At 36.0% G+C, this 21,453-nt stretch overlaps 1 protein-coding gene across 1 annotated transcript in view; it reads left to right on the top strand.

The window, feature by feature from the left end:
- Positions 1-21,453, top strand: part of psd3l (pleckstrin and Sec7 domain containing 3, like) — a 114,225-nt gene that overhangs the window by 23,201 nt on the left and 69,571 nt on the right. The window contains 1 exon segment of the mRNA XM_042731964.1: positions 1,672-2,046. Coding sequence (XP_042587898.1) covers positions 1,672-2,046 — 375 coding nt within the window.

Below are 21,453 nucleotides of genomic sequence, written 5' to 3'. Positions count from 1 at the left end.
TATATGATACTTTTGTACTTTTAAAGAAATTCTAAAAAATAGCACCCCCCAGTGGCAATAAATTGGTGTTTGTTCAAAAGGAAACAACGGTGTTTATAGGTAAATTAATTCCTTATATTTTTATAATCAATATTATTGATAATTATTAGTATTATTAACAATGAGTAATTGTTTTGTTTTCATAATTTTTTCTTATGTAGCTATTTATATATATCAAAAATTATTAAAACAATTTAAAACAATCACAATGTTTCATATTTTTATGATATGGAAATAATCCAAAAATAATAGTTATCAAACATTAACATTAAAATAATCAGTATTGTGTTTCTTATCTCTGTTTAATATCAGTTATAGTTGTTGTTATACATTTAGTAAAGATTTTGGACTTAACATTTTCAAATGTTCTGGCAACACTAGCTCTGCATTGTTACATAGACAACATTTTAAATCTGACTGATTTAAACCCTCTACGTGCATGTTTGATGTTTTTTGGTATTACATTAAAATATTAATATATTTATAATATGCATTTTTTTCTTGATATGTTTGCCAACTTTTAATAATTATTCCTGACTGACTGTTGCATTGCATTTTAGTACTGCCAGAATATAGACGGCAGAGTAATGGTAAGACTTTAGATTAGGGAACACTGTTCACTATTAACTAGTTGTTTATTAGCATGTATATTACTAGCATATTGGCTGTTTACTTATAAAGCACATATTAATGTCTTATTCTGCATGACCATATTTTAGATCTCTGAACCTTCCTAATAGATAACTACCACGACAGCTGCTTTACTTACTATTTCTAAGCAGTAATTTGGAGTTTACTGAGAGAAAACTCTTGCATATGTGTTCCTAATCTAAAGTGTTACCAGCATAATTTATGAATAGTTATGTCGGGGCCACACCTATGATGCCTATGCAGGAAACTCAGTATGGTGAGTAAAATCTGTCAAGAATGAGAGAGATACACAGCTGCACCTTATGCAATGCAAAGTTCAAGTGTGCTGTTCATCAGCTAATCTAGTTACTTTTTATATTCAGTTCTGCATCTGATTATCAGTTTCATTTCCTTTATTGAGTTGCTAAGAGGAACGAGGCTTGTGTTTTTATAATAACTTCCTGTGGATGACTCTCATAAATTTTTCCAGAACATATCCGGGGTCATAAATAATGTTTTGCAGAAAGAAAACTATGTTTATTTAATTTTCATAATAATTTATTTCATAATAATTAACAATCATATATTATTCATAGTAATTAATTGTTCATTACAGAAGAAAATGTTTTATTGTTAGATTATATTGTTAGATAATTTGTTAGATTATTTGATTGAGCAATCTGTAATTGTTTGTTTTAATGAAAATACTGTATTCCAGTAATAAAAATTGTAATAAGAATGACTTTGAAAGTCTAAATGCATTATGGAAACAAAAGTTTGAGAGGAAATGAATGATCCTATGAAGGCGTTATTGTTTTATTCCTTTCATTTTCAGGTGAAATATGACCCAGGTTGATTTTGTGAGATTCATCCTTGGCCTAAGTTGTCAAATTAACATATGTACATTGTAGTAAATGCTTGACTTGTTTCTTTGGAAAAGGACTTTAAAATGTCCTGAAGTCCACTTCTGTTGAGTGAGCTGTGTTTGTCTGCCTGCTGCAGGTGTTCTGCAGGTGAGAGTGACACCACAGATGTCTTCAGCTGCCAGTTTGAAAGCATCCTGGAGTCTGAGCGTCTGCGAGGGACCGTCTACAGTAGCATGGACGAGCTGTCCAACCCTGCACCTGAACCCAGCTCTCACAGCGCTCCAGGAGCCTCGTTTGCCTTCGACATCCCCCTCACTCCCATGATTCAGCAGCGACTCAAGGACAGAAGTCTGTTCCTGAGCTCGGACACTGAGGTGCTGAGCGTCGCCGCCACGCAGGAGAGCGGCAGGGCAGCACTGGAGGTGACCTCTTCGTTTCTCTCAGCGGGAGCAGCTCTAGCAAACGGTTTAAACGCCAAAGACCCCAGAGACTCACTCCAGGGCTGTTTAAGGTAAGACCACACAGTTCAACGTATCCTGAAAGAATGGCTGGCAGCTCTTTGACTTTGTCTTGGTTGCAATTATTGTATGCAGTGTTGCGCAAATTGTAACATTCTTAGCACTGAGCACTGTTTTGTTATGTTGTTATGCTGAAGAGCTTGTGTACAGGAGAAAACATGGAGGCTTGAGTTGATTATGTGGCTCCCTCTGCTGCAATGTCTTTTCCATTGCATGCCCTTTTTCAGACCAGGGTTATAAAATTAAACAGTCACACTTTATTTTAAGGTCCAATTATCGCTATTAACAAACCATTAACTATGACTTTTGCCTCAATAAACTCCTAATTAGCTGGTTATTAATAGTTAGTAAGGTAGTTGTTAAGTTTAGGTATTGGGTAGGAATATGGTCATGCAGAATATGTGCTTTATAAGTACTAATAAACAGATAATATATTAAAGGGGTCATATGATGCGATTTCAAGTTTTCCTTTCTCTTTGGAATATTACAAGCTGTTAGTGAATAGATAAGATCCCTAAAGTTGCAAAGACTAAAGTCTCAAACCCAAAGATATATTCTTTATAAAAGTTAAGACTCTGCGACGCCCCCCTAAAATGGCTTGTTCTAACACACCCCCACATATCTACATCACTATGTGGAAATATTTGTGTAATGGCGCCCAAATCCTAACCAAAAGAAAGAAGGCGTGGTTTCAGTAAGCGCAGTTAGTGTTGAAGCAGCATGTCAGGGAGATGCTGTGTGTATTTAGGAGAAAGCAAAAGCACTTGATTTGTCCTTCCGAAAGTAGATGCATTTAGGAATCTTTAAGATTACTTACGACAGAACAGCAATGCATTTTATGGACGACCGTTTCGTGAACCTTGGAGAGGAGGTAGTTCTGACTTTGCTAAAACAATCAGGCTCTGTAAGTATGTTTTGTTATTAGTTTAAGTATTTGCTATTGACTGTTCAAATGCAGAGTTTTGCGCATCATGTTGTCTGTGTACGCGTGTGTGTGTGCGAGAGAGAGAGAGAGAGAGAGAGAGAGAGACAGGGTCACACAGTGGAGTCAGCTGTCTTAACCGTCCGTGGCTTGTGTACTGCAAACACATAGGAGCTTCATCACTGTGTCTGTCACGCGACTCTGTTCCTCTTTCAGGCTTGAACTGATGGTAAAACTAAGGACATTATTAACTGTCTTTACATTTATTTTGAAAGATAAAGTGCATGATTATGGAACGGGGCGTTACATTCCCGATGAGTGCTTGTGCTGTTCGGCCAATCACAATGCACTGGGTCAGTTGGCCAATCAGAGCAGACTGCTCTTGTCAGAAGGAGGGAGTTTGTAGAAAACGACGTGTTTGAGAGAGGCGGGGCACAGAGGACCTACAGTAATGTACAGTATTCGGTATTCGGCCAATCACAACGCACTGAATAGCTGGCCAATCAGAGCACACCTCGCTTTTCAGAACTATGAGCTTTGTAAAAATCGACGAGTTTCAGAAAGGCTGGGCATAGAGGAGAAACAATAATGTACAGTTTGTGGAAAATAATGTGTTTTTTTAACCTTAAACCAAATAAACACATTTAATTACACCAAATTCAAAAAATAATATACTTTTTATCAACATCATATGACCCCTTTAATAATAGGCATGCTAATAAGCAACTAGTTAAAAATAAGAATTGGTCCCTGTACTAAACCTAAAAACATTTTTGTTTCATACATGAAACAAACATAATCTGGTCGTGTGGTCTGGATTGCGAGATGTACTGTATTTGGAGAAAAAAAAGTCACATAAGAAATCACAATTACCTTTTTAATAAAAAAATTTTCTGTGGTGGAAATAAGCTTATATGAAGGACCCACAGGAGGAATTCCCTGCATAAAATATAGGGTAGCTATTAGAGGTGGAACGATACATGTATTCGTATTCGTGCACTTGAAAACAAAGCCCACTAGACAGTGACCATGTGCTGACTCTGAATGCGTCTCTCACGGACTGACTAAGGAGTATACTTTAAAGGCTTGTGTACTCAACTGTTTGTGAAATGGAGATTTGTGATTGTGTATCCCAACTCTCTCATTCAATTCTCCATATAATATAAAATAATATTTCCATATTTGCGATGTAAAGTATCTGAATGCTAAACTATTATTTATTATGTAAATTATAGACTTTGTACATAAGTTCCAACGGTGACATAGAGGCAGACGCGCTGATGTTTGGTTCACTGTATTTTATTTTGATAAAGTACCAACTGTGTTTAGTTGGTCAACTTTGTGGCGGCGACGCTCTTGATAAAGTACCAACTGTGTCAAGTTAGCAATGCTGGAACTGATGTGTTTCGTGTGTGTGCTCGCACCAGCGCTATCACTTCAACTGTTTCCTTATACCAGCAGAATCAACTTTAAACAATTATTGTCTTATTAATAATGCATCACTGTATAAAGGTCTGCTTTTATTTGTGTACACTCACAATGAAAACAAAAGATTAAAGAAAGCAAATAGGATGTCGCTTTCTGCCATTTGAGTTTCCTTTCTGTGAACAAATTAAGCGCATCACAAAAAATCCAATATATAAAAAGAATTTATTACTTGTAAGTATAGGCCTATATGTACTGCAGATTATATATTCTGTAAACTAAATCCAATATATTTCAAGAATTTATTCCTTGTATGTATAGGCCTATATGTACTGCAGATTATATATATTTAACATAATGTAATAATATTTCATATTTTCACATCTAGGTGGAAAAAATTAGTACTCCTGTCTGTTCAAAATAAATGAAAAGAAACCGAGCATATTCGATTTTTTTTTTCCTGTTGTACTGAAATCGTATTGAACCGTTACCCCCAACTGAGGTACATACCAAACCATGACATCTGTGTACCGTTCCACCCCTAGTAGCTATATACAGTAAAAGTGTGGGGTCAGTAAAAATTTGTAATGTTTTCGAAAAGAAGTCTCTTGTTCTCACAACAGCTGCATTTATTTGATCAAAATAACAAAAAAAAATTATTACTACTAAAAAATACAGCAATTTAAAAAAAAATATGTGAATCTTCAGTGTCGCATGATCCTTCAGAAATCATTCTAATATGCTGATTTGATGGACAAGGAACATTTCTTATAATTATCCATGTTGAAAACAGTTGTGCTGCTTCATATTTTTGTGGAAACTGTGATAAATTGAATTCAGTATTCTTTGATCAACAGAAAGTTAAAAACGTTTCCCATACTTTCAAATAGTTGTGTATTTTTTAATGCATCAATATAATAAAAATCAGAGGGATAATGTACAATCAGCCTGTAATCATACCGCAAAATAAACTTAATGCAAATTGCAGGAACCTAGTTTGAAATGCTTTTAAGATGTTACTTTTAAGTGTGTAAGTACCCTGGGACTGCAGGGCTGATGGGAGAAATGATGGTGTATGGAGAAAAAAACGGTGTCACAGTGAATCAAGCAAATGAGTCAAGACACAAACCCCTGTTATGTCATTTTCTAGAAGATAGTTTCCAAAAGAGAGTGATGTCACGCTGCACTAGTTCTGTGAACACTATGTGGGTTTGAAAGGGATTCAAGTTTAGAGTGAATTTCTTGTACAGCATGGTTGTGATTCCTGTAAATAACTGATCTGTGTGTACAGAAGAAGACGAAACACTCAGAAGACTAATGAGACACAGATCAGCTGAGTTTAAACTGCACAGAATTGAAGGAGCTCTTGTGTTTTATCGATGAGTGAATGCTTATGAAGCACTTTATTAAACCTGCTGCTGACTGCAATTCATTCGACCTCTCATATGCGTAATTCGAGGAACCAGTGGATGTAATATGTGACCCTGACCCACAAAACCACTCATAAGGATACATTTTTAAAAACTGAGATTTATACTGTACATCGTCTGAAAGCTGGATAAAAAAGTTTTCCATTAATGTGTGGTTTGTTAGGATGGGACAATATTTGAATGGAAATCTGGAATCTGAGGGTGCAAAAAAATCTAAATATTGAATAAATCGCCTTTAAAGCTGTCCAAATGAAGTCCTTAGCAATGCAAAAATTACGTTTTGATATATTTACGGTAGGAAAAAAAATATCTTCATGGAACATGATCTTTACTTTATATCCTAATGATTTTTGGCATAAAAGAAAAATCAATCATTTCGACCCATGCAATGTATTTTTGGTTATTGCTACAAATATACCCGTGCTACTAAAGACTGGTTTTGTGGTGCAGGGTCACATATAATTTGTATAGTGCATTGAGTCTAACATGCACCTAGAGAAACGCAGTCTAGCACAGCATAACAATAGCGATCAGTAAACATGCATCCTCACCCGCACACTCGTCAGAATTCATCACGCTACATTTCCTCATCATCTGCTGTTATTTATAGCTCCAGCGCAGCCTTGTGCCCTAGAGCATGATGGATGTAAATAAAGCCCATCGCTCCATTCACACACACACGCGTGTGTTCGGCCCAGCCCCCCGCAGATGGAGTGAGACTCCGGAGCTGTGGTGATGAGACTCGCTACACAAACAGAGCGCCGTGTCCTAGCATGCAGGTCAGAGCCGAGCATCTGGCTGGAGGTAGGACACATCACGCGCCGTCGACCGACCGACTCTCATGGGCTCTGTAGTGTCCGGCTGCTTTTCCCAGCCGGGCCTGTCCGATGCCGAGCAAACGTCCATCCAGTAAGTCTTGACCTTCGGCTTGCATGACACGTTTCTCAGACGTAGCTGCTGCCGGTGTGTGTGTGTGTGTGAGTGACGCAGCAGCTCTCGTGTCTGTCCGCGGTGTGAATGTCCTCTACAGCTGAAAGGTTGAAGCTTTCCTGTCTTTGTGTGATTCTCCCCTCCCTCTTCAGTGGGCTGATCCTGAAGCACATCATGAATGATGCTAACTATAAACAGTAGAATGAATATAAAGTTGCGTGCACTGTGATACCATTACTCATCTACTGCTGAGTCGAGATCATTAAAACCACTACAGGTGCACGCTGTTGATTTATTTTTGTGTAAGAACTAAAGAATGATTCTGTTTTGAGTGCAAATGCAGGCTATTTAATTATGTAATAAATGGGATTAAAAACTATCAGGAAATTGCTTGTATTAGGGTAAAGGTGTGGTAATGTTAGCAACATCTGCGGACACATTTATAGCAGTTTGGGAAAATATCCAGTTATTTCAGTAGGAATTGGCATGATTCAAAATTACACATAATGGCTGTTGATTGCCCCTCGTAAATTCTGCATCGGGTTCAAGTTGTTCAGATGAATTTGGGGAGATTTCGTTGGCAAAAAAATCAGTACTATATCTATGAAGCACAGCACGAGCAGAAGTCACTTTCAAAACAAGCAGCCTTCTGTTGGTCAATCTGAAAAATGTGTGTAAAAACGTAACCCACTGCGAGATCCGCACGAGGAAATCGATATTGCACGAAATTGCACGAAATTGTCGAACAATGGTAAATGTGGACGCAACTTAAAAGTGTTTGTTCTAAACTACATCCTAATATCCTTCGATGTTTTGGAGTGGATTTGAACTGTCAGGTAAAGCTTTGTCAAATCATTCAAAGCGTGTCTTGATGAACTTTCCCTTTCTAGTTTTTTAATGATGTCATTATTGCAGGCGGCTCCGTCATTAATGTGATGTTGTCTGCGACAGACTCTGTGTCTTGCCTCCTGTCAGGATTTTATAGATTGCAGTATTTCGCTGAGAGCTCTAAATGCATATACATGCCATTAATGCCAGTAAGTATTTACTCCGCATAAGTCATGGTGTGTTTGTGAAATGGGGCTGTTTGGGAGGAAATTAATTGCTTTTCTAAATCATCATGCTATTTATATTCATCAGCGCTTGTGCTCTGAGCAGAAGTGTTGTTCTCAGTAGTGCTGATCAAAGCAGTGCTCTGTGAGGTGTCACCCTTTACTTCCACATGGTCACACACACGGAGGTAAACAGTGTGTGTGGCAGGTGCAGGTGTCATGTGACCATGGGCTGCTCATGGAGGAAGCTCTGGGTTTGTTCCAGCGCTGGAGGTGTGAGTCACCACCAGCGGCTCACTGTCCCGCACACAGACCCGTTGCATTTCACCACCCTTAATTTCTTCACTCACACATTTTCCCCGTTGCTTGCCTGGCTCTCCTTCATGCATTTTCACTATAATAAAAGTTATAGTTTTCGAAACCTTTTGAGTCTCAAATACAAAAAAATGCAATTTTCTCGAAACTATGTAAAAAACCTTGTCAGATCAACAAAAATACCCCAAATGTTGTCCCAACTAGTCAAACACAGTTGTCTTAACAAAGAAATGTTAAGGCTTTGTGAATTCCCAGCATGCATTGCAGCATGAATAAATGCAGTTACTGTTATATAATTATTGTTTTGCTGTTTCCTGACTTCATTTAAACTTTTGTTGTTGTTGTTGCTTTGTAATTATTGTTAGCTATTTGTTGTGTTGTGATGGGAAGAGCTCATCTTTTTAACATTTGTGGTTTGCTACCATTCTTGAGGTTTGTTTGTCTAGTTTAAAAGCCTAGAGTATGTTCAACCACATATCCATTTTCTGGATATCTAAGTCTTGTTAGTTGCTTTACGGACAAAGACAATGTTGTCTACATATTAGACTATGTTATCCATTGAGGTTTGTCATTTGTAAACAAACATAAATTTGTTAATGTGGTGACTTTTACACATTTTTTTTTCTTCCGGGAAACAGAAAAAAATAAATTACCTCAATGAGAAATTGTTGTTTCAGTTGCTGTGACAAGAATTTTGCTATTAGCAAAATAATCCAATCAGCATTGCATGAACTAACACATTAACATTGGCTAAACAAAGTGTCTCCACTGAGAAGAACTAAAAAACTGAAAAAAAAAAAAAAACCTTTCTAGTGGGTTTCAGACATACAATTAGAAACCAGCTGGAACACTATAGCAACCAGAATGGGATGTGCTAAAAACTGCTCAGAACAATGTAGGAATCACATTGTACCCTAGAAACCATTCAGAATACATTATCTGCCCACAACACGCTCACAACCACCTAGAACCCAAGCAAAAGATATAACAGTTATCACATAGCAACACCCTAGCAACCACAAAGAACACCTTTTCAATTATATTAAAGCAACACCCTTACAAACTCATTCATATTTCAGAATATGTAAATATCTAGTTTAAGGATGCGCGGTATTAGATTTTTGCCAATATCAGATATGACAATATTTTCCAAGTCATTTTTGCTGATAGCCGATGCCGATCTATATTTCCTTTTGTTTTGAAACAACACCAAATCTCTCCTGTGCAAAACTGCAGAAATTATAAACAAATGATGTTTAATTTTGGTTAGTTTTGAGCAAAAACCGTACTTGTTAGAACTTTTTAGAGTACATTGAAAGCTTTGAAAATAACTATAATAAAATCAGTCTCTGCTGGGTTTTTTTTATTTGTGGATTTAATATTAATTGATGGTCTAAAGTAAAAGAGCTGTTAAAATTTAAAAAATATTTTATCTTTTTGAAAAAAAAAAACATATTACATATTAATTAATAAAACTATACATTAAATTATTAAATTATTATGTTTGTGATTTTATTCATGAAATCAAAACAGACTAATGATTTATGACATCATCAATCTTTATTTATTCAGAAACAGAAGTATCTTAATGATTTTATTACAAATAGGCCAACAGCACCCCCTAAATAAATAAAACACCTTACCGGTCGCGCTTTAGGATCTGGGGGAGGCTGCCACAGCACGCGAATAACTTGACTCTGGCACACCAGACGCTTTGTTCTGTACATGCATTCTCAAATTAAATGCGGCGATCCAAAACAGTGAAACTAATCATCATTCAAGCAAAAGTTCGCTTACAGAATGAACACACTGCTGCCGGGATCGTATCGCTATAACACCCTGCGCACATGTGCGTTATTTGTCATATCGGCAAGCCATATCGGCATAATTTATCGACAAATTAATTATCAAATTCAATAATTATCAATCCTAATATACCTATACCTAACATTAATAACACATAAAAACAAATATATCTGGATGCATCCGATACCTCTCTGTTATTATCGTGCATTCCTAATCTAGCTGGGTGTAATATTATGAACACATACAAAGAATGAGATCTGGAGGCATTATGGTGAGTGCATGAAGGGAACCCTGAGAGCATCAAATGACACTTGTTTGTATTGGGAGTGTTTTGGTATTCATCAGGCTGACGGCTGATCTGCACTGCTGGGATTGAATTGATCAGCTAATCCACTGACTGATATCTGGCTGAAGGAGAGAGATGCTGAGGAGATAGATGTGTGTGTACTGTATGTGTGTGTGTTGCTCATCAGCCTCATATTTCACTGGCCTGCCCTTCTGCTCAAGGCTGAGCGCTTTACAGCCGGCAGCTCGTCTCATGATAAAGCAGCACAAACCGTACAGCCTCAGATATCTGCACAGATCCTTCTGGAGGTCAACAAACTCACACACACACACACACACACACACACACACACACACACTCAAATCTGTACATTTAACAGGTACTTCTGCCGCAGAAACACTGGGAAGCATTCTTGTGGTAATCTGCTGGAAGAACATGCCGTATCAGTTAGCGCGACATAGTCTGCTGTTATTCCGGCGCTCCGTAGACGCCCAGAGAGAATCTGAGGTCAATCTGAGTGCTGTTGAAATGTGGGAGCAGGAATAGAGAAGCTGGAGAATGTTTGGAAAGGGTGGGAGGGTGACACGTGCAGGCTTTCACTTCATACTTTCAGTGCGAGGGAATGAAAAACTAACTTTGGCCCCTCCACCATTCTGTAGTACAGATAGAGGGAGGCGCTTTCAGTGGAGTCTTCTGGTCTCTTGCTATTGCAGAACACTTTCTGTAACTCTGATCATCAAGTGTTCATCCATTTATGCTTGATATTTTTGGATTTAGTCTGTTCTCAGGTCAGTGCCTCTCCTGTACTCTTGTTGGCTCAGGATGGTGGTGTGGTGAATGTCTTCACTGTTTGTGAAGGCGATCTTCAGTATTTGGTGTGTTTTTTTTGTTTGTTTTTTTGTGCTGGGCTGGATCTGTCTCTCTTTTGTACAGTAGTTGTGTTGGAGCCTTCTGTATAATTGAATTAAATCTGTGGCATTTTGTTTCAGTTGTCTGTTGTGGAAGAATTACTTCCTGCTCTGGTATCATGGGAGAGGAAATCATTTCATATTCCCATAATACAGATCCTGCTGTGATATTTGTGGAGCTCTGTGTAGGAAAAGGTCTTCTTAAGATATATTCTGAAACGTGAAGTTTGATTCCTGATTTTCTTGATTCTGATGTCTATTTTGTGAAAGATTGATCCTTGTATATATTTCTTTTTTGACCTTGTAATTAATAAAAAAAGTCACTTAAACCCCACCCCTCCACAATCAACTACAAGTTTGCATTTCAGTGCAATGTCCACATTTCAAAATCAATCAACAAATGATGGAATAGAACTAATGCTGCATTCCATTTACATTGGAATTTGGGAGCTGGAGCTGAGAATGACATTACACCCAAGTGTTCCAGTAAAGAAGTCAGAAAACCACATAAAAAGCGGTATTTTGTACAGATAACACCATAGTATCATGTCCACAAATAGAGTTTGGATAGTACTGTGTGCACCAATTGAGACACAGACAAACATAAGTGCTAATAAACAATATATTACTACTGCTTCTCTTCTGTTCATGCACTGAGCAGCAGTATTGGATTCTGAAGTTGGAATTGTTGCGATTCCTCTGAGATTCTGAGTCGGAACTTCAGCTTGGGAGAGTGTTCCAGTTAAAAGTTCCTACTGGGAACTCAGAATATCCAACTTCCCAGTACAAATCGAATGCAGCATAAGTCTCTGTCCTGCATGTATTTTTCAGAAGATCTGTCACACTACTGAGGGGGACATAGAACGTGATTTTAACCGAAGGGAATAGGGAACGCTGACCGACGGGGAACCGAGCTGCATCTACCAAAAGTGCTGACATACAAGGACTTTTCACTGTTTGTATCACTTTAGTTAAGTCAAGTCACCTTTATTTATATAGTGCTTTTAACAATATAGATCATGTCAAAGCATTTTACAGTATAGTGTGTCAATAATGCAAAAAGACAATAGTAAACACTCAATTTTCAGTTAAAGGCAGTTCATCATTGAATTCAGTGATGTCATCATCCAGCACAGTTCAGTTTAAACAGTATCTGTGCAATAAAGTCAACGATATCACTGGTAATTAATTAACTTAACATCTCAGTGTTTGTTTGTTCCAGCATCCGTTTTATTCAGAGCAGATATATTGTCTCTCGCTTTCTAGCCTTCAATGTTTTTTAAATCATTCATCAGCTTGAAAAAATTATTCTGTGTCGTTATCATCATAATGGTGGTGTTCGGATATAGAGTTAGGTCAATTATTAAAACGTTATTGTCATAGATATCATCCTTGGTGTACACATGACAGTGTATTAGTCATGTTTTTATTTTCCAGTGACATGCCAGTAGGTGGCGACAAGTGACTGTTTAAGTTATTAAATTATTCATGCAACTTTTTTATTTAAAAACACTGATACATTTAGTAATGCCTAGGGATGGTAAGATTAACCGCTTCCCATTGACACATCGGCATAAATGTTTACGATGCAATCCAGCGATTTTAAAAAGTGTGCATAAGATACGAGTCAGCATTTGTATTGCGATGCATCGTTTCTAAAATATTAGCATCTGTAAAAACTCATTAATTTATATATAATTATTAGTAGATGCGCTATACTTTTATTATTTAGAAAGTGACCAATGATTTGTGACCAATATTTTAGACTCTAGGCCCGATTCCATCATCACATCACCTACGCTAATAAGACGTATCACAACACTACGAGACTGAGGGCACTTAAGTTAATTTATGATTTGCTGTCTGTCTAAACGCAGCAACCCTCTAATCACTTGATCATTCCTGCAACTTGCTGTTTGCTTCTCAGCCCTTATTATTAAAATGTCATTTTTGCATGTTGTGAATTTTAAGTGTATTGTTTCCTGTATTGTTAAGCTTATATTTTACATGCTTGGTCTCAGTGTTTTTGGCCCTAATTCTAACCAGTTAAAGTTTTACACAAGCTGCATGAGGCCAGAGTGAAGGTCTGAGCCTTAGCAGCACAGCTGGCCTGACACTCCCTTCAGGGCCCCAGAAAAACCCGACATGGTGTGGTCAGTGTCTGTAGAAGTGCTGCACTGGCGATGAGAGAAACACCAGTTTCCCTTCATGAAGTGTGTCTCAGCCCAGTGCACTTCATGCATAGCGCCTCTCTGTCTCTTCCTTTTTCAGAGTTCATAATAATCCATTATTTGACAGTAATATGTATTTCACATACTGTAGTGCTTAAGTTAAACTCAAAATAGCATCAGCTTCCCTTGTGTTTTCTATTTGGAATGAGAGGTGTGGTCACTTTCAGTTTAATAGTGGTGCTCTGAAATGAATGAAATGTGTTCTGCTTGTGGTTCACACATGCCAGAATGAAGTCCATTCTTTCATGCCAAACAATGACAAAATTCGCTTTAAAATAGCTCTATATGTTTTTCCCTAACTAAAACAAATAAGAAAAAGTTAAAACTTTTAAATATATATATATATATTAAATATCTGAAACCAAAATAAATCAACTTGTTAGTATGTAACACTGTATCTGTAATGTTTAAAGTACCATCGACTGCATAGGCTACCACACACTTTGCATACTACATTTCTACTAGTAGCCCTAGTATGGCTGCACGCTATTGGGAACACATCCCTAGACATCCATCTGCTCTTTCATTTGTTTTGTGAAGAATAGTTTGAAAGAAGAGGATGTTCCCGCTCTGCTTCTCCCTCCTCTGTGCGCTGAGGTCTGGCTGAGAGCAGCAAGGGTTTGTGGGAAATGCGTGAGAGATGAGCAGACACTAGTATGTGCCGAACTTTAAACAGCGCTTTATTTTCCTGCTTGAACCGGCGAGGTTTGAGCGTTCACGGCGCGTTTGAGCTGGAGTCTCTGTCGGGATGTTAACGGAAGCGCTGCGTGAGAGTTTGAGGTTTGCGCGCGGGACGTGTGCGTGAAATCTGCAGGTAAACAAAGACACTGTTGAAAGTTTGATAGCTGCACGTTCGCGACGCAACGCATCAGAACGCAACGCGCCCTTTATTATCAGTAAAGTTGAAGGGTTGACGCGCGCAAAACGCGAGGCCGTATTTCACTCAGACAGCTATCGTGATTTATAATGGATCGTTGCGTTCTGTTGTGACGCGTCGCGTCGTGTGAAATGTTGTAATGTTTCTCGCTATAGAAAATCACAGTGAGTCTTCCACAGCTGTACTAAAGATCAATAGACTACAGTGCTTGTGGCAGAGAAGAACTCATCTACCATGCAGCAGAGGTTTGGTTTGCTTTATGTACATGAAGCATACTATAATATATATGTATGTATGTATGTATGTATGTGTATATATATATATATATATATGTATATATATGTATGTATGTATATATATGTATTTATATGTGTGTGTGTGTGTGAGTGTTTCACACATGCCAGAATGAAGTCACTTAACTATAACTGAAGTTATACTTATACTGAATACCTTATGTATTTTACATGTTAATTCATTTAATTCTAACAATTTCAAACACAACTGTTTGTTTCATATTTACAGGGTGAGTTCACCCTTTTTCTTTTTCATTCTGTCATTTCCCACCCAGTCCTTTTATTGATCCCTTAGTCATCATTTATAGAACTTTGTTTTATAATATTAGTGGTTTTCCGATGAAGGTGCATACCGTTTTTTTATTTAAAAAAAAACACAAAATATACATTTGCAAGTTATAAACATAATGCATACAATACAAGAATGAAAAGAAAAAAAACTTTAAAAAAATCAATAAATAAAAGGTTCTAGGGAAATAGTAATATAGAAATTAAAATAACGGTACATTCAAATATAAAGCTTTCAAATAAAAACTTTGTAAAGCTCAAATTGTTAAGTCTTAATAGCTTTCTTATTCAGGGAGTCTCCAATAGAAATAGAAAGATACATACTGTTGCATGCATCAATGTTTATTCTGAACTGATTTTAGACAACATACACTCTCTTATGACTCTATGAAAAGCTATTGTTGTTACTATTCGCGACAGAAGCATTTCATGGTCTACATTTAACACATCAGGCTCTTATGCTGTTTGCAGTGTATAACCAACTGTGCAATATGAGATATTACATTGATATCATTGGTGTAAACTACCCTGGTAAAATGTGAGATTATGAGCCATCTTCAATGTTTTTACCCCTGTATTCATGTGTTGTGTCTTTGATTTGTGAATGTGCTGGTTTAGTGTGAAAACAGATGCGTGGTTGATCTGTTTCTGCTATGACTGCCTCCCTGTGGTGTAACATCAGAACAGCAGGGTCTGGATTTACATCATGTCCAATATCTCAAACCCTTCTCTTTTTACTGTTTATTTAGCATTTGAGGAGTTTTCAAATGTAGGTATTGATTTCCAATATTATTGTACTATGTTGCTTTTTTTATTTACCTGTACACCACACTGATTTAGCCTTTCAAAGAAGTCAATTTTAAAGGAATAGTTCACTCAAAAATGAAATGAAAATGTACTCGCCCTCAGGCCATCCAAGTTTTTAGATGAGATTTGGAGAAATGTATCATTACATAACATCTCCAGTGGACCCTCTGCAGTGAATGGGTGCCGTCAGAATGAGAGTCCAAACAGCTGATAAAAACATCACAAATCTTTGACACGACTCTCCAGGTCTGTTCTGATGAAGAAACAGTCTCATCTTGGATGGTCTGAGGATGAGTACATTTTCATTTTTGAGGAAGTCGTGGCCTAGTGGTAAGAGAGTTTGGCTCCTAACCCTAAGGTTGTGGGTTTGAGTGTGTGTGTGCACTTTGGATGGGTTAAATGCAGAGCACGAATTCTGAGTGTGGGTCACCATACTTGGCTGTATGTCATTTTATTATTATTATTTTTATTTTTGGGTGATCTATTCCTTTAACAAAAGTCTGCAATAAATCAATCCCCCCCCCAAACTGAGTTACCCTATTCTTTGGAATAATCCCAGTGTAAAAGTCTGAAAGGGTCATGGACAGGAAGGGGAAAAAACTATGCTTAATGCAGATTAATAAGATGTAACTAACTTATAATCATGGATAATTAGGTTAGCAAAATAAATAGGCCTTTCAGCTAGATAGGCTTTTCAAAACATAAGGGGAAAACACTTCCAATATCTTTTGTTGTTCAAGTCAGAGGCCAAACTCTAAACAGCATATTGGCACAAATATATCTGCGTCTTGGTAAAAGCAATCTAACCAAATTTGTCAGTGAATGAATTACGTAACGTAGCCGTCCTCAAAAACCATGAAAAAGAAACCGCACAAGGTAGACAAAAGTATTACCAGACTGTATTGTAATACAAGTTCATTTGGAGTGAATTAGTGCTGAACACAATGTGTTTTATGCTGTGAATCCATAAAAATTAAAAATATAATTAAGAACTACAACAACATTTAAGCTCCACCCATGACATCAGGGCCACTGGAGGCTGAATTGTTGTCCATTGTACTTATTTATTTTTACACATTCAGATGCAGATGCATATTTGAGTAAGTGTGATGTAATGTGTGGCAGCAGTGAGATATGGTTTGTGCACACATGCACTTTCATTAGTCTCTCATCTTAGCACCGTGTCTGTGGCAAAGCTAATTTAAAAGCTTAACATTGATATATTCTCACAACAATAACAGTTTACCCTGCAGTGATACAGAATCGTCTCTCTGCAAACGATTTATCAGTAATTAATGATGAGTAATTTGCATTCCTTAACTAAATGCTAAAGAGGGCAAACAAATCCTAGATTCTAATAATTAGAGAGAAGTGAAGTTTGGTGCTTGTATTAATTATATCCTATTATATTTTTGGAAGTGTTTTTCCAGTTGGTTGTGATGCTGAACCCTCAGTAGTGTTCAGTAGTTGCCAGTGTTTCACAATGAACTCTAAATGAGACAATAGTACTGCTTTTAAATTAGTTTTTTATACAACCCAATAATAATAATTAAGTAGGGCTGTCAGATTAGCGCGTATAACGTGATTAAAATATTTTATCACAGTTAACACACTGGCCCCGCCCCCAGACCTGTACATACATTTCATACAGTTGACTGTTGACAAATATGATGGGGGAAACAACTCCATAAATGCAGCTATGCCTTAAAATTCAAAATAATGGGACAAAAAATGCCCTGTATGAGTTTTTGTCTCTTATATGATGATATCAAACGAGCAGCGAAAGCAGTATCACACGAGTGCTGTTTGTCCCAAGTGCAAAAGTGATTTTATACAACAGTTCAGTAAATAAGAAGTTAATGCTGTTATATTTCAGATGCAGTATTGTCTGCTTTTGCTCAGTTTTGCCGAGAAATTATTAACTTTAAAGTCACAGCAGAATTGTTGCATGTCTCTGAGCAACACAGCGGTGTTAAGTTTCTGAATGAATCCATGTTTTGAAGAATCAAATGAATGAATGACTCATTAAGACATTTACTGCCACCTGCTGGCAGTTTTAGTTTCTTATATCTTATCATTTCATTTAAAAAAATAAATAAAATAAAAATAAAGGGATAGTTCACCCAAAATTTCTGTCAATAAACTCTCATGTCCGTTCACATCTGTATGACCTTCTTTTGCACAACATAATAGAAGGTGTTTTGAAGACTGTAACTAAGCTGTTTTGGTTATCATAGACTTTCATTGCATGAACAAAAATACTGAGATGTTTCTCAAATGATCTTCTTTTATGTTCCATACTTTATGTTAGGCTGCCGTAGCCTAAACGTTTATGTATAATCAAATAAAATATCATTTTAATCGACTGACAGCACTAATAAAAAGCATTTCACAGTCATTTTGTCACTTCCAAAAATGTAAATAATACATTTTAAACGGCTCTGTTACAGCGTGGTGCACAACTTTTTGAAATATAAATATTGCTTATTAGATCATAATATTAAAAAAACATTCCGCTAATTATTAGTACATGAATATTTATTAAACAACACCTGATTATTAGTACATGAATATTTATTAAACAACAGCACTGACTAAACAGTAAAGCACTCTCTGTTTTAACTGTATCTCTTGCTTTATTGTTGGTAAAGTTGGTGTTCACTCGAAAAATGACATCTAAACCTAAATGTTTACTTCACTGAGAAACACTTGAAGGCTGTAATCATTGTTTTTAAACAGCATTTAGACTGTATTTCCCTTGTACTTATATGATATTTTGAATAATTAATGTCTTGTTGAAGACAGTATTAGCATATTTATTGCATATTGAAGAAATAATTACTTCAGTCCTGACCTTGCAAGTGCTCAAATAAGTAATCTACAGCTTCACGCATCAGAATGGTAATTTAAATCACCAGTATTTCTCAACAGTTCGCTCTTGTTGTCTAAATGGTAAAATGCCTGTAATGTTCTGGAAGCAAAGTCTCTTGTGAATTAGGTTTGTCTCTCAAAGTGCAAGTGTCACTCAGTTATTTGTCACATTTGAGTGGTGCGCTGTGCAAATCTCTCTTAGTTTATACCATGTATAATTTTGTTTTCTAGAATAAATCATGAAGGTCCTTTCATTAGTTTTTGTATTAATAGACTGACAGGCTCTTTAGAATACATGAACAGGCAAGCAGTGATCGTCTTGTAAGATTTCTGTCATTCTCTAAGTGCTATTGCTTTCATTTTCTGAAAATTATTGTAAACGTACACCATCTTGATATGCCCAATATTTTCAATAATTAAACATTTATAATTAAATAGTTCTAATTATCCTATTGTCTAATTCTGTTCTTCAGTTCTGCTATCTGTGCAGGTAATTTAGACCAGTGTTTACAAAGTAACAGAAACTAAAAGTCTTTACAGCAACCCATCGAAATAAATGTTTGGTTTAATTTGAAGAAATTTTGACAGAAATATACTTAATGTAATGATAGTACTACTACTACAAAAAAAATTTCATTAAAATATAATTTAAGGAATATTTACCACAAAAATATTTAACAGAATTTATTTAGCAGAAACACTACACAACATAGTATTTCTGAAAAATAAATAAATAAAATAAATATATATGTATGTATATATCCCTAATTAACTGATTTTAAGTCCTATATATATATATATATATTCTCTATATATATATTATTATATATATATATAATCATAATCAGTTAATTAGAGATGTTTTGGAAAACACAAATGGAAAACACAGTATTTGGTTAAAAACTTGGTAAATAAATAAAACTGAATTTGATAAAAAAAATTGTAACATTTCATAGGGCCTTAAAATGTAATTGTTGTTAATTGCGTACGTTTCATGATTTCAAATAATTATACATGATTAATAAAAAAAAAAAAAAAACCAATAAAACAAATAAAAAAAAAAATAAAAAAATAAAAAATGGAATTTGGAAAAAAAAAAAAGGATTTCATAGGGCCCTAAATGATTATTTTTTATATATATATATATATATTATATTATATATATAATATAATATATATATATATATATATATAATGATATATATATATATATATATATATATTATATATTTTTTTTTTTTTTTTTTTACTTTATTTTCTCTACTTTTCTTCACTTCTCAGGTGGAGTCCTTAACTGTGGGAATTTTTCTAAACTATGAGAGAAAAACCAGGATATTGATATTCGATTTGCTGCCAATGTCAGTCCAAGTAAAGGAGCTAAATGAAGGCGCTGTCACCCCTGCCAGTGAACTGACCCAGTTTTATTCTCTACAAAATATGATGTACTTCTCTTTCCTAAAATGAGACTTGGGTGTTTGTTGTCATTTGATCAGGCGCTCAACAGATGGCACTGTTAAACTGTGTGTGCTGACTGTACTAATGCAGTACAAATGAGAGTAAATAAATAAAACAAACTCCTCACCTTCAGAAACCAGCCTCAGTGAGCAATGCTGTTGAATTGGTTTTCATGGTCATTCATGCTGTCCCTGTACAGAGAAGAAATTCAATTGTCTTATTTAATCATTGCATCTCAGTGTCACGTCTCTGTTCAGATCTCAGATGAAGTTCTGTTCAAAGGATCGTAACCTCCTTTAGATCCAGTCCTTCATGACACAGCTAGCATTAGTCTGTTTTGTCCTTCATTGGCTAACCGCTCTGAATTGTTGCCAGAACCAGAATAACACAGATTGGACTCGGAGATCTTGGATGATGTCATTGATGTGGAAGGACCGCCGGTGATGAGCGCTACATTTGTTTCTGATGTAGTTTGGTTGTTTGGCTGTCACTTTTGTTTTGTTATCGCTTTTGGCAGAAGCCTGTGGTGACGCTGGTCGTCTGTAATGTTGTCATGTTGATTTGGGCTTTGAGTTTAGTTTCTCTCCTGTGAAGTGCACCTGACGGTGTGGGCAGGGTGCTCTCTGGACACTGGACACATTACTGCTTTCAGCCGAAGATATCAGACAGTTCCTCAAAGGTCACTTACAGAGCTGGGTAGTGACTGATTACATGTAATCTGAATCACGTAATCAGATTCCAAAACTAAAGTGTTTGTAATTAGATTACATTACATTTTAAAATGCTCGTAATTGGACTACAATACATGATTACATATTATTCACACAATAGCATTAAATTATTGGTAATTTATTGCTTCTCCCTAATTCCTCTTTTCATCTTTTAAATACTCCGTTATAAATAGCCTACCACTTATACACTCAGAAAATCTTCCAGTTTTGTGGACATTCACACAAAGTCACTACACAGCATCTGACCATTTATGGGTTCAACATTGTATCAACTACTGATGAACACATTAATTTTCATTTGAATTAACACTCGGTTAAGTAGGTTAACCATCTATTACAATGTCTTTGGAAGGCTTTTGTCTTTCAAACACATTAAAATGCACATTATTTCTTATTTACATGTAATGCAGGGGTTCCAAAACTTTTTTTTACATTTTTTTTTGTCAGCTGAACCTCTTTCGCCTGATATATATGGGTCAAAGACGAAAAAGTGTTTAAGCATAAAAAAAAAGTGTAATACGGCTTTAAACTGTTGTAGTTTTTCCCCAAAAAAATGCAAAAAGTTTTTTGTTTTATTTAATTGCAATTTTGTTTTTGTTTTTCTGAGCAAAAAATAAATATCAAACATTTTCCCCTGATTTACATAAGACACCCAGTAAAATGTCATTCAGTGTAGCAATCTTGTCAGGCATATTTACAACAAAAAATCAATTTATGACATATTAAAAGACTAATTACTTTCACCCTAAATACTAATGAGTTGTAATTTTAAA

The sequence above is a fragment of the Cyprinus carpio genome, chromosome B10, assembly GCF_018340385.1.
Source record: "Cyprinus carpio isolate SPL01 chromosome B10, ASM1834038v1, whole genome shotgun sequence".
Lineage (NCBI taxonomy): Eukaryota > Metazoa > Chordata > Actinopteri > Cypriniformes > Cyprinidae > Cyprinus > Cyprinus carpio.
This window is presented reverse-complemented; position numbering and strand designations above follow the sequence as displayed.